The sequence below is a fragment of the Salvelinus fontinalis genome, chromosome 31 (assembly GCF_029448725.1).
Source record: "Salvelinus fontinalis isolate EN_2023a chromosome 31, ASM2944872v1, whole genome shotgun sequence".
Taxonomy (NCBI): Eukaryota; Metazoa; Chordata; class Actinopteri; order Salmoniformes; family Salmonidae; genus Salvelinus; species Salvelinus fontinalis.
Window position 1 is genome coordinate 38373298 of NC_074695.1, and position 18619 is coordinate 38391916.

Sequence of the window (18619 nt, forward strand, 5' to 3'; positions counted from 1 at the left end):
CAGTCTGTTGTATTGGATTTGCACTTTGTATTCGGGACATGCATTTTATTGCTTTGCCACATTTTTTTTTGCAGTATTACTTTAGTGCCTTGTTTCAAACAGGATGCATGTTTTGAAATATAAGTGCCTTCTTTTCACTCTGTCAATTAGGTTAATATTGTTTAGTAACTTCAATGTTATTGATCTATCCTCAGTTTTCCCCAATCACAGCCAATAAACTTTGAGCAACTGTTTTAGTCACCATTGGCCTCCTCATGGTGAAATTCCTGAGGAGTTTTCTTTTTGTTTTTTTGTTTTTTACCCATCTACCAATAGGTGCACTTCTTTACAAGGCATTGGAAAACCTGGTCTTTGTGGTTGAATTGAAATTCACTGCTCGACTGAGGAACCTTACAGATATTGTGTGGGGTACAGAGATGAGGTAGTCATTCAAAAATCATGTTAAACACTATTATTGCACACAGAGTCCATGCAACTTATGTGACTTGTTCACATTTTGACTTCTGAACTTATTTAGGCTTGCCATAACGAAGTGGTTATATATTTATTGACTCTACATATTTCAACTTTTTTCATTTTTAAATGAAATGTCTTAACATATTTCCACTTTGACATTATGGAGTATTGTGTGTAGGCCAGCAACAAAAACATCTCAATTTAATCAATTTTAAATTCAGTCTGTAACACAACAAAATGTGGAAAAAGTCAAGGGTTGTGAATACAGTGCCTTCCGAAAGTATATATGAGGGTTGGGGTCAATTCCACTTCAATTCTACTTCAAATCCATTGAGAAAAATGTGGATTCCTGAATTATCTCATTTTAAATGAAATTGACTCCAACCCTGTTGAAATATCAAATGAAAAGCGGCAACAGTGCACTTATCAGCAATAGCCATAGACATAGAGAAATCTGCAAAGTCGTTCTGGGATGTAGGACTTGAGGAGGGCAAGAGATCAGAGCTTAGTGATACTTTTGATGTCTGAACATATCTGACTCACATTTCTTTGGTGTGAACTATCACTTCAAAAGGGGCAATCTGCAATTAGAAAAACAACAAAGCTGGCATCCCGCCACTTAAATAGGTAAACAGCTAAGGGATGGGGCTAGAGAAATGTAACCACTCTCAACTGTATAGATCAAGCTATGGATGCACTTGAGATCAAAATGGTAGTTTTATCCAAAACCATGTTTTGAAGCTAAACAGCGTTTGTTTACTATTGCATTATTTACAAACAATGGTGTGAAACACTTATATGTTGGGTTAAGATGATAAGATAGTTGAACTAAGTTGTAGGCATTCATAAGTTATATTATTCAAGAATCAATGGCTGCATATCATTAATTTAAAAGTCCAAAAATGTATGTACTAATTGCAGATTGACCCTTTTTAAGAGGTCAACTTCCGGCAGGTGTCTCTAGCCGACATACTACAGAACTAGTTCTGCTTTTGCTATCTCTGGGTTCATCCTAACTGCCTCTTAAGTAAAATGGTCACATAGTCTCTCATTGACGTCATTGCATGACTAAGAAAACATTAGACTTACAGTACCAGTCAAGTTTGGACACACCTACTCCTTTATTGTGGAATTGCCCCTGAGTTTGAGGCTTTCCCGTTGAGGATACAGTGAATCAAAACTCGTTCTCTCTCTTCTTCCCGTAGGGTGTGAGGCTCTACTGTCGCCTGCACAGCCTGTTCACCCCTGTTGTCAAGTAGGTATCCCTCCTCCTCCCCCTCTTTCTCCTCCTCCCCCCCTGTCCAGGTGCATGCGTATGCATATTCATACAGGATTCACATTCAGCCCACACCGCCATCTATGAATGACTGAACAAACATGAGTGCTGCTGCCATTCACACCTTTCCCTCCCCGCGCCTAATCTGGCAACCGTCCCCATCTCGTTCTGCTCTGCTGCTGTGGGTGAATGTGTCAGCATTCAGCTTGGAGTTGCCCGTTTGAAGTTTCGTAGACAGTTCTGAGAGGGCGGCTGTCGCGTGTAAGCAAACCTAAACGTCGGCCTTGCTGAGTCAGACAAATTGATTTAACATTCTTTTTATTGAAGTACATAATAAGCACGCACACCCAACCCATGCACTCATTTACACTCCCGTCCCACCTCCCTTGACAAACACAGCACTCCATCAATCTTCATTTTACCCCACAAGTCACCTTCACCAGTAGCACTAAAATTTGTGAAAGGACGTCAAGCAAATCAAGACACACACAGTGTCACCGCCTTTCCCTTATGCTCTGGGGCACTGATTGTTGTCGCCAGGGCGTCCTGTCATCTCAGACAAAACATCAGGGGTTTGGAAAAAATCACACTGATAAAAATATGTCGGCCTTCCACTCTCACATTATGTAACACTGTTGGACCCGTTTGGTATTTGCTTTTGTGTTTTGTGATTACCAGTCTGCCAGTTCTGAATGGCTATCGTTAACTGGGTCGCGCAAGGTACAAGGTTTTAATTAAGGACACCGATTTTTGTTTTCCATTGCAAAACATTTTGCAACAGTGTGACCGACTAAACAGGACCATGCAGCTGTATGGTCATTATAGTACCTGTGAGCACCTCACTCTCATTTAATATCCCATTTGGGTCAACGTGTCATCATTCCTACAGTAGGGCAGTAAAGATACACCCTGTACATATACGCCACGTTGCGATTCACAGGCAAACACAATGACAACGTTCTCCAAACGTTCCGCCGTTCACGTGACCCAACCATCCAATTTATTTTCAGAGCTTCCTGATTCGCTTATCTGCTTCCTCTACAAGAAGAGCCTAGTTTAGATGGAAGGAGTTACCACTAACTACAGATATGTGACAAAAAGCTATCTTTATTTCTCGACCCCAAATCCTAATCTTAACCTTTAGGGGGATGAAGAAATACCTGACCCTAAATCCGTGTATAGGAAGCAGCTTTTACCATCTATGCAATTCAGGCAGCCATTCCCTAGAAGAAAACTATAGCTATGAAAATACAAGGAAACCAGGAATCATTTTTATAGTAGATTTTGAGAATGCTTTGATACGGTATGTCTAGAATCTTAATGTGCCTGGATTTTTCCAACTTTGGAGAATCTCTCATAAGATGGGTAAAAGTCATGTAAATCAACCCTATGTCAAAATAAAGGTTACTTCTCAGAGAAAGCCTTCGATACAGTACGTCTAGAATATTTAAGTGCCTGGATTTTTTTCAATTTTGGATTATCTCTCATAAAATGGGTAAAAGTAATGTAAAATAAATAAAAAACATCAGTTCTCTGAGAACTTTGAATTGTCAAGAGGCGTAAAACAAGGTTGCCATATTTATTATGGCAATTGAACTGATAATTATAAAAATCGAATGATATATAATTTTAAGGGCCAAAAAATGTATGGAGTACATAGAAAAGTATCAATGAACACCGATGATTCAAGTTTTCATTTGAGTCCCAAATCTTCAAACTTGAAGGGCCTTATTGGGCAACTGGATAAATTCTCTAGTTTCTCAGGACTAAAACCCAACTATGATAAGTGTACTACTACAGTTGAAGTCAGAAGTTTACATACACTTAGGTTGGAGTCATTAACTCGTTTTTCAACCACTCCACAAATTTCTTCTAAGCAAACTATAGTTTTGGCAAGTCGGTTAGGACATCTACTTAGTGCATGATACAATACATTTTTACAACAAATGATTTCACTTATAATTCACTGTATCACAATTCCAGTGGGTCAAAAGTTTACATACACTAAGTTGACTGTGCCTTTAAACAGCTTGGAAAATTCCAGAAAATTATGTCATGGCTTTAGAAGGTTCTGATAGGCTAATTGACATAATTTGAGTCAATTGGAGGTGTACCTGTGGATGTATTTCAAGCCCTACCTTCAAACTCAGTGCCTCTTTGCTTGAAATCATGGGAAAATCAAAAGAAATCAGACCTCAGAACTTTTTTTTGTAGACCTCCAGAAGTCTGGTTCATCCTTGAGAGCAATTTCCAAACACCCGAAGGTACCATGTTCATCTGTACAAACAACAGTAAGCAAATATAAACACCATGGGACCACGCAGCCGTCATACCGCTCAGGAAGGAGACGCGTTCTGTCTCCTAGAGATGAACGTACTTTGGTGCGAAAAGTGCAAATCAATCCCAGAACAACAGCAAAGGACCTTGTGAAGATGCTGGAGGAAACCGGTACAAAAGTATCTATATCCACAGTAAAACGAGTCCTATATCGACATAACCTGAAAGACTGCTCAGTAAGGTCGAAGCCACTGCTCAAAAGCTGCCGTTAAAAAAGCCAGACTACGGTTTGCAACTGCACATGGGGACAAAGATGGTATTTTTGGGAGAAATGTCCTCTGGTCTGATGAAACAAAAATAGAACTGTTTGGTCATAATGACCATCGTTATGTTTGGAGGAAAAAGGGGGAAGCTTGCAAGCCGAAGAACACCATCACAACTGTGAAGTGCGGGGGTGACAGCATCATGTTGTGGGGGTGCTTTGTTGCAGGAGGGACTGGTGCTTTTCACAAAACAGATGGCATCATGAGGCAGGGAAATTATGTGGATATATTGAAGCAACATCTCAAAACATCAGTCAGGAAGTTAAAGCTTGGTCGCAAATGGGTCTTCCAAATGGACAATGACCCCAAGCATACTTCCAAAGTTGTGGCAAAATGGCTTAAGGACAACACAGTCAAGGTATTGGAGTGGCCATCACAAAGCCCTGACCTCAATCCTATAGAAAATTTGTGGGCAGAACTGAAAAAGCGTGTGTGAGCAAGGAGGCCTACAAACCTGACTCAGTTACACCAGCTGTGTCAGGAGGAATGGGCCAAAATTCACCCAAGTTATTGTGGGAAGCTTGTGGAAGGCTACCCGAAACATTTGACTCAAGTTAAACAATTTAAAGGCAATACTACCAAATACTAATTGAATGTTTGTAAACTTCTGACACACTGGGAATGTGATGAAAGAAATAAAAGCTGAAATAACTACTATTATTCTGACATTTCACATTCTTAAAATAAAGTGGGGATCCTAACTGACCGAAGACAGGGAATTTTTACTAGGATAAAATGTCAGGAATTGTGAAAAGCTGAGTTTAAATGTATTTGGCTAAGGTGCATGTAAACTTCCGACTTCAAATGTATATTACAGATTGAGTTTCTGAAGGGTACACATTTCTATGTGGTCTCCCGATTTTAAATGGGTGGATGGTGAAGTTGATGGGCTCGGTGTACATATCCAGGAAAAGTTTATCGGTCTTGCAACTATTAAGTTTGATTGAAAACGTAGCAAAATTAGATAGGATCTTGAAACCATGTAGAAGAAAACAATTGTCCATCTAGTGGAAAGTTGCACTGATTTGAATTCTCTAGTGATATTGCAGTTTACATATTTATGAATGGCTCTACCCACTCCAGGAGAATCCTTTTTAACCAGGTAAAGTTAAACAGGCATATTTGTATAACGAACGAGTTTGGAGGGTTAAAACTATGAATTATTAAAACTATGAAATATGAAGGCATCAAATCTCTCAGCCTCCATTATACTTAGTGTACTGTATTCATGAGGGAAAGTAGCTGTAAGTAACAGTAGAAGATGTATTGTTGTCAGTTAGTTTCAGGGGAGGGGATGTGGGGTTGAAAAAATGTGAACTTATGAAAACAATTAGTTTGATAGAACCAAAAATCATCTGCAATATTGACGCTCATCTCGTCACCACTTCCATTCATGGAGCCTTTTAATGTATGTCTCTCACAGTACAGCGTAAGAGTTCTGGCTGTGGTACTGTGGTGATCTGATCAAGGGTCTCCCTGGCTGCCTCTCCTCTCCTACTGATTTAATGGCATTACAACAGCCTCCTCTGCTAGTTGAATGGTCTCTGTGCAGACAAGTGAAAACAAAAGCTGTGTGTGTGCAGTACAGTGGACAATAAGACAGACCGTCAGTCACTCAAGCCTTAACAGTAGTTGAGCAGTTGAAAGACTCAGCACTGGGAGATCAGAGACAGTAGAAAGAGCTGAGGTCATAGCCGCGAAAATATGTTTTGAGTTGGGGGTGCTGGAATCCCCTTTATAATAAAGCATTGCATGCATCTATAATCACATTTGCGTAGTGGAATTCAGTTGACCAGACACTTCTTTAGGATTTATTTGCCTTTTATAACTGTATCTCATGCAATTCTGGTCATTTACGTAATCGACATTAGCAGAATATTTTTTGGGACCGCACAAAAGGCTAAATTCAGGCTACTGTGCATCTTGCTATTCAGGGAGGATGCAATTTAATTGTATTTTTTTGTATTTATTATTCATTCTGTTGGCTAAATTTAATTGTGTGCTCCGTATGTATTTTAAGATGTGTTATAAGTAGGCCTTTTGTAAAATAAATGTCATTGGTAATTGCTTACTTGGTAATTGCTGCAATATAGCCTGTAACATTTTTTGGGGGTGAAGGTTTAAACCAGTGTTTTGTTTCATTTTGTTGAGCAATTTTATTTGGTCAAATTAGGTTCCAACTGTAATGTTGTGTTTGCCGTGACATAGAATCCTGGTTGTATTTTCCCTGTAAACAATGGCTTGACTTACTTTTGATATTACCCTAATAAAGTTTAGAAACTTTTGTGAAGGTGAGGAAGAGAGTTTTAGGCCTACCAGAGTTACGTCTATAATCAAACAATATAATATATATCTTTATCAAATAACTTCTGATAGAAAAAAATAACGAATTAGCCTCCTTCTGTACACCTACAGTACCAGTCAAAAGTTTGGACACACCTACTCATTCAAGGGTTTTTCTTTATTTTTACTATTTTCTACATTGTATAATAATAGTGAAGACCTCAAAACTAATAACACAATAAAATCATGTAGTAACTAAAAAAAGTGTTAAACAAATCAAAACTTATTTTGTATTTTAAATTCTTTAAAGTTGCCACCCTTTGCCTTTGATGACAGCTTTGCACACTCTTGGCATTCTCTCAACCAATAGGTGTGCCTTGTTAAATAGTGGAATTTAGCCAATCGATTGTGTTGTGACAAGGTAGGGGTGGTATACAGAGGATACCCCTATTTGGTAAAAGACCAAGTCCATATTATGGCAAGAACAGAGAACCATTTTTGTGAACTGGGTGGTATACATAATAAACTATAACTGAGTGTATAGTATAGGCTACAGTAGGCTACAAAATAAACCTTCCAGTAACACTGGCTCGTGCCAATATCTCAAGATAAGCTACTTTGGAAAAACAGTGCTGTTTGCTCAAAATCGCTCAAAAGTTGAGATTTGCTTGGAATTTGCTTGGGGGATTCTACAGACCGGTTAGTCTTCTAGTAGTCCTACGCTTTTCTTGCGATTTGTATTTTGAGATTTGTGAAAGGCAAACTGACCGCCGCAACCAACCATAGAAATATAATCCTTAGATGGCAGTTCTCATTCAAGTCAGGACTGGCAGCCATTGATAGTGTACCCTTTGAGTTTAACAGTCAAAGTGCCAGGGTTAGAGGTTCCAAAATCCTTCTACACAATCTATGTCTCAACTGTCGCAAGGCTTAAAAATCCTTCTTTAACCTGTATCCTCTCCTTCATCTACACTGATTGAAGTGGATTTATCAAGTGATATCAATAAGGGGTCATAGCTTTCACCTGGATTCACCTGGTCAGTCTGTCTTGGAAAGAGCAGGTGTTCCTAATGTTTTGTACAGTGTACTATCTTAATGGGGAAAGAAAGGACCAAATGAGAGAAATGAATGACAACATATGAAAGACAAAAAGCACAAATGATGATAGCTGGCAGCATGCAATCCGACATGTTGATCTGACTTTCTAGATTCATACTCATAGGATTCATAGGAAGTTTACAATTTCTTGAACATTTTTAAGCTTCTGCACATATCTTAAGCTTTAATTTTAAAGGATATTTTGATTTTATGTGACAGTTTTTATTTATTTTTATCATTGCCATAACATTATTAATAACAGACACAAATAATACAGAATATGCCTTATTTAATTGCTTGTCGAAGGAAAACAAAGCAAATGTATTTTTGAAGATGTTTCTTGTTTTTCTGCCGTAGCATATGTAGGCCTGTACTCCATGATCGCTCAGATCCCTTTCTACATGTTGGTAATAGTTTGAATTGTGCTCTGTCTGGACGTCTTGACTCGTGAATATTTAGTTACGTTGCTCACAGCATTTTCAAATGTGAGGAAAATGAGTAAAGACAATGTGCTGTTACATGAAGTCAGTTTGCTTAGGGACTTCTGCTGAAACCCAACCCCTGCCTCAGGGTGAACTAGATTTCCAAACCTGTAATTGTATAGGCTTCGATGCGGAAATCATAACTGTTTTATATTATCTATTTTTTGATGTCTCTGAATAGAAAATGGTGGTTGTACAAGTTATTCCTATTTGAGTTAATAAAGTTATTTTACACATGAAAAAAAAGGTTTCTATAAGGCATAATGTAATTTTCTTCATGTCATTTAATAACATCTTTACTGTTCTGGGAAACGTGTTTGTGTGCACCTGCTTGCTTGAATGTGTTTTTGATGCGTTTTGCTTTGAAACCATATCCTTATTCCCTCTGTTTCATTCTCCCTTGCAGGGACAGAGACTACCATTTAAAAACCTTCAAGTCTGTGGTGCCTGCCAGCAAACTGGTTGACTGGCTTCTGTCACAGGTACAGTGTACACACACAGGAGCACACGCAACACACACACTGGAGTGGTGGCCCCAGCAGCGCTCCCCACTGTGTCTAAGAGGTGAAAACCACAAGTCTAAGCAGGTGACATGCATTGATTTGTACCTCCATTCTGTTTCCCAGGGTGACTGTTCCACACGTGAGGATGCGGTGACATTGGGGGTTGGACTGTGCAACAATGGCTTCATGCACCATGGTCAGTGCAGCACACACACGTCACATATTACATGACTGAATGACATACAGTACATCAGGGATATTGCGTAACATTTTTCATCAGGCTTATATTCCCCTGAGCTGATGGTCGGGGACCGTAACATCATTTCATAGAATTCGTTTATGACAACACATCACTGAGTGATATATTGTACATACACACACACCATGCTACAATGCTTTTACAACCACAAGGGAAAATTGGGTCTGCAAAACTAGTCCTTTTTTTACCACTTTTGCATGAAGTTTCTGCTGCTTGGGTTCAAGTGTTTCTCTGATCACGATTTTCACCAGAGTACATAATAATACTCCTTGTTATTAGATTCGGTTATTAATTATGTTATAATCAAAACATAACATTCAACATGAACCATTTCATTCCTTATACAGTAGGTGTCAGTTGTCATTCCTGTACGGTTGCTTTCTTATAAACCAGTAACACTCGATATTGCATGATATTTTGACTAACTGTCATATTGTAACTGCCACTTGAAAGGTGTTCCTATTCACTTTGGGACGAATCCTAACTTCCACTTATGTCAAATTCTCACTTAATCATGCATTGATGAAGTGAAACTTCAACCAAAATGGAAATTAGGACTTGCCCAATTTATGACAGTCAGTCAGTACATGTACAGTCATGGCCAAAAGTTTTGAGAATGACAGAAATATTAATTTTCACTAAGTCTGTTGCCACAGTTTGTATGATGGTAATTTGCATATACTCCAGAATGTTATGAAGAGTGATCAGATGAGTGATCCTCTTTGCCATGCAAATGAAGTGAATCCCCAAAAAACATTTACACTACATTTCAGCCCTGCCACAAAAGGACCAGCTGACATCATGTCAGTGATTCTCTCGTTAACACAGGTGTGAGTGGTGACGAGGACAAGGCTGGAGATCACTCTGTCATGCTGATTGAGTTTGAATAACAGACTGGAAGCTTCAAAAGGAGGGTGGTGCTTGGAATCATTGTTCTTCCTCTGTCAAACATGGTTACCTGCAAGGAAACACGTGCCGTCATCATTGCTTTGCACAAAAAGGGCTTCACAGGCAAAGATATTGCTGCCAGTAAAATTGCACCTAAATCAACCATTTATCAGATCATCAAGAACTTCAAGGAGAGCGGTTCAATTGTTGGGAAGTAGTCTTCAGGGCGCCCAAGAAAGTCCAGCAAGCACCAGTACCGTCACCTAAAGTTGATTCAGCTGCGTTATCGTTGAACCACCAGTACAGAGCTTGCTCAGGAATGGCAGCAGGCAGGTGTGAGTGCATCTGCACGCACAGTGAGGCGAAGACTTTTGGGGGATGGCCTGGTGTCAAGAAGGGCAGCAAAGAAGCCACTTCTCTCCAGGAAAAACATCGGGGACAGACTGATATTCTGCAAAAGGTACAGGGATTGGACTGCTGAGGACTGGGGTAAAGTCATTTTCTCTGATAAATCCCCTTTTCGATTGTTTGGGGCATCCGGAAAAAAGCTTGTCCGGAGAAGACAAGGTGAGCGCTACCATCAGTCCTGTGTCATGCCAACAGTAAAGCATCCTGAGACCATTCATGTGTGGGGTTGCTTCTCAGCCAAGGGAGTGGGCTCATTCACAATTTTGCCTAAGAACACAGCCATAAATAAAGAATGGTACCAACACATCCTCGGAGAGCAACTTCTCCCAACCATCCAGGAACAGTTTGTTGACAGACAATGCCTTTTCCAGCATGATGGAGCACCTTGCCATAAGGCAAAAGTGATAACTAAGTGGCTCGGGGAACAAAACATTGATATTTTGGGTCCATGGCTAGGAAACTCCCCAGCCTTTAATCCCATTGAGAACTTGTGGTCAATCCTCAAGAGGCAGGTGGACAAACGAAAACCCACAAATTCTGACAACCTCCAAGCATTGATTATGCAAGAATAGGCTGCCATCAGTCAGGATGTGGCCCAGAAGTTAATTGACAGCATGCCAGGGCGGATTGCAGAGGTCTTGAAAAAGAAGGGTCAACACTGCAAATATTAACTCTTTGCATCAACTTCATGTAATTGTCAATAGAAGCCTTTGACACTTATGAAATTCTTGTAATTATACTTCAGTATTTCATAGTAACATCTGACAAAAATATCTAAAGACACTGAAGCAGCAAACTTTGTTGAAATTAATATTTGTGTCATTCTCAAAACTTTTGGCCACGACTGTAGAAGGTTTTCCCACATCCATTCAATGGAGTCAAGTCCAATGACCATAAACCACAATCAGACCACACTCTGTTGTCAACATCAACCGTATTTGCAGTGTTCCTTGGCATTCCCACGTTTGCAGTCTGGATCGTAGAATTGAACCACGGAACACTCTTAAAGGTCTTCCTTGGCCTGGTTAAACCAGACTGAATGTTCTGCTCACCAGTGAAACAATAGTGAGTGCAGGGCTCATTCTGATTGAACTAGGCTAGACTTTCCATAGATTGCTAGCTATATCCTTGTGAACTTAGAACGCCCTCGAACCAGCACAATCTACTATACGTCCTACGCACACTTAAACTCAGCAAAATCAGAAACGTCCTCTCACTGTCAACTGCGTTTATTTTCAGCAAACTTAACACGTGTAAATATTTGTATGAACGTATACAAGATTCAACAACTGAGACATAAACTGAACAAGTTCCACAGACATGTGACTAACAGAAATGTAATAATATGTCTCTGAACAAAGGGCGGGTCAATCAAAAGTAACAGTCTGGTGTGGCCACCAGCTGCATTAAGTACTGCAGTGCATATCCTCCTCATGGATTGCACCAGATTTGCCAGTACTTGCTGTGAGATGTTACCCCACTCTTCCACCAAGGCACCTGCAAGTTCCCAGACATTTCTGAGGGGAATGGCTCTAGCCCTCACCCTCCGATCCAACAGGTCCCAGATGTGCTCAATGGGATTGAGATCCGGGCTCTTTGCTGGCCATGGCAGAACACTGACATTCCTGTCTTGCAGGAAATAACGCACAGAACGAGCAGTATGGCTGGTGACATTGTCATGCTGGAGGGTCATGTCAGGATGAGCCTGCATGAAGGGTACCACATGAGGGAGGAGGATGTTTTCCCTGTAACACACAGCGTTGAGATTACCTGCAATGACGACAAGCTCAGTCCGATGAGGCTGTGACACACTGCCCCAGACCATGACGGACTCTCCACCTCCAAATCGATCCCGATCCAGAGTACAGGCATCGGTGTAATGCTCATTCATTTGACGATAAGCGCGAATCCGACCTACACCCCAGGTGAGACAAAACCACGACTCGTCAGTGAAGAGCACTTTTTGTCAGGTCTGTCTGGTCCAGCGACGGTGGGTTTGTGCCCATAGGTGAAGTTGTTGCCGGTGATGTCTTGTGAGGACCTGCCTTACAACAGGCCTACAAGCCCTCAGTCCAGCCTCTTTCAGCCTGTTGCGTACAGTCTGAGCACAGATGGAGGAATTGTGCGTTGTTGTTGTTGCCACCCTGTACCTGTCCTGCAGGTGTGATGTTCGTGCAGGTGTTGTTACACGTGGTCTGCCACTGCGAGGACGATCAGCTGTCCATCCTGTCTCCCTGTAGCACTGTCTTTGGCATCTCACAGTACTAACATTACAATTTATTGCCCTGGACACATTGCAGTCCTCATGCCTCCTTGCAGCATGCCTAAGGCACGTTCACGCAGATGAGCAGGGACCCTAGACATCTTTCTTTTTGTGTTTTTCAGAGTCAGTAGAAAGGCCTGTTTAGTGTCCTTAGTTTTCATAACTATGACCTTAATTGCCTACCGTCTGTAAGCTGTTAGTATCTTAACGACCGTTCCACAGGTGCATTTCATTAATTGTTTATGGTTCATTGAACATGCATGGGAAACTGTGTTTAAACCCTTTATAATGAAGATCTGTGAAGTTATTTGGATTTTTACGAATTATCTAATACACACACACCTCCCGATGCCATCTGCTGGCTAGTTCTCATTTTCAAGTTCACACGTCTCTTCTCTTCCTGCTGAGTGCATAGCATGTCTCTTCTCACCTCAGCTATCCCTTCACATGCCCCAGCTTAGTCAGTATGTGTATTCTTTCTCTTAACCTCTCTCTTTCACCCACTTCCTCGTAAGCACTTTCTCTGTCCCTTTTCCTTTCGTCCCCTCTCTCTCTCCCTCTATTTCTCTCATGCACATGCTCTCAGTCCCTGTATCATTCTCCTTTCTCTCTTGTCTCTCGCTCACAGTACTGTACATCAAGCAACGCAGCGTTTCTCCTAAATATTTAACCTTAGGCGGGTCGCAAGTGCCCTGCAAAGCTTCATACAATGAAAGGCTGCAGACCAACATCAACATTGTCTGCTTTATGTAATAGCAGGGGAACACCGCTATAAGTAACAGACACTATTCAAGGGTTCAGAGCTTTCCTGTGGTATTCACTTCCCCAATTTTAATTCACACTCATAACAGCAGTCACCAATTTCAATGGGACACCAATTTAGCATCAGTGGTAGTGTACGTGTGTCTCTCTCTGCGGATTGGGTATGTGTGTGTATTGGGAGTTTCTTGACGACTTGAATAGGTGGTATTAACGGTATTCAAAGGATTCACCGTCTGACTGATCGGAAATGCCCCCTAGGCTTAATTGTTTTGGTATAGTGCCAGACTGTGTGTGTGTGTGCAGCACAGATCCGTTTGACTGATTTTGTTCCGCTTGGCCTACCAGATGGTCTCCCATACAGCTGTGTACCTTTACCCCAGATACCACTGTTCTTTACAACCCTTCACACTGACAGAGAGACAGACAGGTAGACGGACTGACACCTGTCACAGCCACCATCGACCACTGTTGGCTCGATACAATAACATGACATCAGAGTCCAAGTGCACAGTGCACTGTCTAGTCATGGAACAACTGGGGAAGCTGTTTTCATGGAAAGATTGAGACGGACAGGATCAGACAGGAGAACAGAGTGTCCTTCCAACATGGCTATGAAAACACAGACAGACATTTAAAGCCGACTGTCCTTTTTTGAGTAACACACACACACACACACACACACACACACACACACACACACACACACACACACACACACACACACACACTGTCCCTTTATGATGAACGACAGTGGGGTTGGGTTACCTGAGTGAAGGAATTGACGGTAATGTTTCAACTGGCATTTCCTTGGTATATCCTAGGAAATTATATAACACACACACACACTGCAACTTTTAAGCAAGTATTTCACCCCAACCTGTGTTGAATTAGCAGCTAGTCACTTGACAGTGAATGAATGTCCAAGTAAGTGACTAATGGTGTATTTTATTTATTTATATAGTGAATGAATGTCCAAGTATATATATACTTGGCCTGCTGGAGGTCATTTTGCATGGCACTGGCAGTGCACCTCCTTGCACAAAGGCGGAGGTAGCGGTCCTGCTGCTGGGTTGTTGCCCTCCTACGGCCTCCTCCACGTCTCCTGATGTACTGGCCTGTCTCCTGGTAGTGCCTCCATGCTCTGGACACTACGCTGACAGACACAGCAAACCTTTTTGCCACAGCTCGCATTGATGTGCCATCCTGGATGAACTGCACTACCTGAGCCACTTGTGTGGGTTGTAGACTCCGTCTCATGCTACCACTAGAGTGAGAGCACCACCAGCATTCAAAAGTGACCAAAACATCAGCCAGGAAGCATAGGAACTGAGAAGTGGTCTGTGGTCACCACCTGCAGAATCACTCCTTTATTGGGGGTGTCTTGCTAATTGCCTATAATTTCCACCTTTTGTCTATTCCATTTGCACAACAGCATGTGAAATTTATTGTCAATCAGTGTTGCTTCCTAAGTGGACAGTTTGATTTCACAGAAGTGTGATTGACTTGGAGTTACATTGTGTTGTTTAAGTGTTCCCTTTATTTTTTTGAGCAGTGTATATATATATATATAATAATATATAGCCCTAATTTTGACCAGCACTACATAGGGAATAGGGTGCCATTCCTTTTCAGAAGCAGACTTTACTTGAAGCTGCTGTGACCCACATTTCTCTTCAACTCACCACTTCTCTCTTTTCTTTTCCCTTTCTTTTTCACAGTCCTGGAGAAGAGCGAGTTCAAAGACGAATCGCAGTTCTTCCGTTTCTATGCCGACGAGGAGATGGAGGGCACGAGTTCCAAGAGCAAGCAGCTGCAACGCAATGACTTCAAGCTCATTGAGAACATCCTGGCCAAGTCCCTGGTGGTGAGCGTGATTACACACACACATGAACGTATACACACACACATGTATACACACACACACACATGAACGTATACACACACACATGAACACACACACACACACATGAATGTATACACACATGTATACACACACACACAGGAACGTATACACACACACACACACGAGCACACACACAAACGAATGTATACACACACACACACACACACACAGGAACGTATACACACACACACACACACACACACATGAACACACACACACAAATGTATACACACACACACACACACACACACACACACGCGCATGTATACACACACGCGCATGTATACACACACGCGCATGTATACACACACGCGCATGTATACACACACGCGCATGTATACACACACAGGAATGTATACACACACACATGAACACACACACACACACACACACATGAACACACACATGAACGTATACACACACACACGCATGTACACACACACACACACACGTATACACACACACACAAACGTATACACACACACACACACGTGAACGTGTACACACACATAAACACACACAAATGTATACACACACACACACACACATGAATGTACACACACACTTACATACATGAACATTATACAGTACACACACACACATGAACATAAGTAAACACAGGCATGAACACACACTTGCACATAAATGAACACCTGCATCTGTGTATGATCATGACAGCGCTATACAGAATTATTTGCCAGTAATTCATTGCATGGTTTATCCACTGCTGCACCAATAAGCTACCACTCAGTGTTATTTAGAGGACTAGGTTTTTGACTTCCCCAGAGGTCTGGGCATGATTTGGAAACAGCCATGTCCTGTCCTCCGATTCACAAGGCCTGTGCGTACACGTGACGGCGTGAACCACATCTGGATGTGGGTCTCAGAGAGCACTTGAAGATGTCTCATCCCCCGTGGCTGTTGCAACTCAAAGCATCTCCTTCTCACGCCTTTGAAGACGAGACAGGGCTTTGAAGTCCTTCTGATCCAACAGCGTATTAATGGCAGTTGTCTTTTACATATTGTGTGTGTGTGTGTGTGTGTGTAGGTCTCATAGGAGGCGAGCATCAGGAAGAACCATTTGATGGCTCATCAGATGGTTTGCTCGTAGTCAAACCGAAACAATTGCTAACATTTGTTCCGTTTGAACGCTAAAAGGCTAAGAAATAAATATAATTGACAGTATGTAAGGAATGTCACGTATCGACACCCACAAACGCTCAAGAGTTCGGTTGAAATGCGTAGGAGGACGCTGTAGAGACTTTTTGAAGAAGATGTTCCTTGAGAGGAACCATCACGTACATGCTTCCATGCGTGAGCTGCAGTTAGACTTGACTTACCCCCCTACTGTGTGTAAAGAGGCTCTGACCTTTAACCATCTCACCCTTGATTGGCCATGTTTGTTGCCCCCCCCCCCCCAAGCACTCTGAAGAAAAGCTGTCTCATTATTTGAAAAGTAGAGTCCACGGCAGAAAGGAACATGGCGGTGTCTCTGTTTGACTGTGTAGATTTTGTGTGTGTCTGAGACAGCCTTGCCTGTGTGGCTCCCCATCTCTCCTCACATTCTTTCTCTCTCCCCTCTCTCCCTCTCACTCTCTCTCCTTCTCACATTCTCTCTCTCTTTCTCTCTCTCTCCTTCTCACGTTTTCTCTCTCCCTCTGTCACTCTTTCTATATTAGTTTCTCTTCATCTAATGTTCTGTCTCTCTCACACTCTTTCTCTCTCTCTGTCCCTTCCTCTCGCACTCTCGGTCTCTCTTGATCGATGCATCAACACCGTGCGACTCCGCTGTGACATTCACCAACAGGTGCTAGAAGAATGAGAGTAAAAGGTCAAACCCACCTCAGAAAAGGGCGGGAAACTGGGAGCTACATCGAGTTACATTGTGTCCAGCTAACATAAGTGCATTAGCTTTTCCTAGCGTTTCGTCAGCAGAACGAACGAGGAAGTAGACCCTTTTTATTTTGCTCGGAGACGCCCCATCCCTGATGATTAGCTTAAATGCTAATCCTTCCCAGTCCCTACAGCTAAGACTGAAGTGATAGACTGACCCACACACACACACACACACACACACAGCTCCTTGATGCTGTAGAGCCATTGTTTAGTCTTTCTCCTTTTAGCAGTCTCCTCAGACGGGCGTTAGCGATAGCCATCTTATCACAACTCTGCAGTAGGGAGATAACCCCCACCGTGTGATTGTTAGTGCCCGGTAATGGAATCGTCCCAAATAAACCTACATGTGACGTAGGTCTGTACATTTGACCCAGGTCTGTTCATTGCCATTGTGTCATTCGGTTGTAATTGACCTGCACAGTGATTGCCAGAGAAAATCCGGATTTTGTTGGTTCCTTCATTTTGCGCAATGGGTGAAGGAATTAGTCAATGTCAATCAATGCCTTCTAAGCTCCTTGGTTGACGTTGTGTTTGTTTCTCTCCCCACAGATCCACCCTGAGGAGGAGGACTACGGCTTTGAAATCGAGGAGAAGAACAAGGCCATCGTGGTGAAGTCTGTCACCAGGGGCTCTCACGCCGAGGTGAGGAGTCTACAGACACACACACACACACAGTCAACACACACACACTTCTGTGCTTCTTCCTTCTCACTGACAGAGTCCATTAGTCCCAGTGATTCAGGCGCTGGTGGTTCTGTCACTCTCCTCAGGGCATCTATTCTCAGTGTGGGGATCAGATCAGCCGTATTACATTAGACATGCCTGCTCACATTCTCCTCAATGCCACCACACGCCACAACATGACATCCCAGCTCTGTGTGTGTGTGTGTATGTGTGTGTGTGTGTGTGTGTGTGTGTGTGTGTTATGTGTGTGTGTGTGTGTGTGTGTGTGTGTGTGCTTACGCCTGTGTATGTACGCGCCTGCACACGTTTCCATCTGTCTTTCTGCCTGCAGCCTCATGGGAGGACAGCCTTCTATCTCTCCTCTCTCCTGACTCAACTAATCAGGGTCTTGGTATCTTGTTGATTGGTTGAATCAGAGGAACTAGTGTTGGTATGGAACAACGACTGGGGTTCTCTGAGTGAAGGGATAGGGGGAAACAGCCTTACTGCACTCCTTCCCTTACTGTCCCTTACGGTCTTTCTCCCCTCCCTTGTTCCCTGTCCCCTCCATCTCACTCCTCATCCCCCTCTATCGCCTCGGCTTCTCTGCTCCAGACAGTGCCAGTTTAGTTCGGTCCTGGCTGACACTGTGTGTGTGTGTGTGTGTGTTTGTGTGTGTGTGTGTGTGTGTGCCAGCATTGTGAATGAGGCTCAGCTGATTCACAGGGCCCAGTGAAAAACCCTGGGAGAGCCAGGGACTCCAGGAGGGTCGGGGGGAGAATACCAAACATGCACACACACACACACACACACACACACACACACACACACACACACACACACACATACATACTCAGAGGGCCACTGTGCCTGGCTGTC

The 18619-nt window shown here is 42.4% G+C and overlaps 1 protein-coding gene across 1 annotated transcript in view; it reads left to right on the forward strand.

Moving 5' to 3' along the window:
* prex1 (phosphatidylinositol-3,4,5-trisphosphate-dependent Rac exchange factor 1) overlaps positions 1 to 18619 on the forward strand; it is a 109525-nt gene that overhangs the window by 61941 nt on the left and 28965 nt on the right. The window contains exons 13-17 of the mRNA XM_055892550.1: positions 1662 to 1711; positions 8602 to 8677; positions 8822 to 8894; positions 14997 to 15142; positions 17627 to 17719. Of these exons, the coding sequence (XP_055748525.1) occupies positions 1662 to 1711; positions 8602 to 8677; positions 8822 to 8894; positions 14997 to 15142; positions 17627 to 17719 (438 nt within the window). The remainder of the gene's footprint in view (positions 1 to 1661; positions 1712 to 8601; positions 8678 to 8821; positions 8895 to 14996; positions 15143 to 17626; positions 17720 to 18619) is intronic.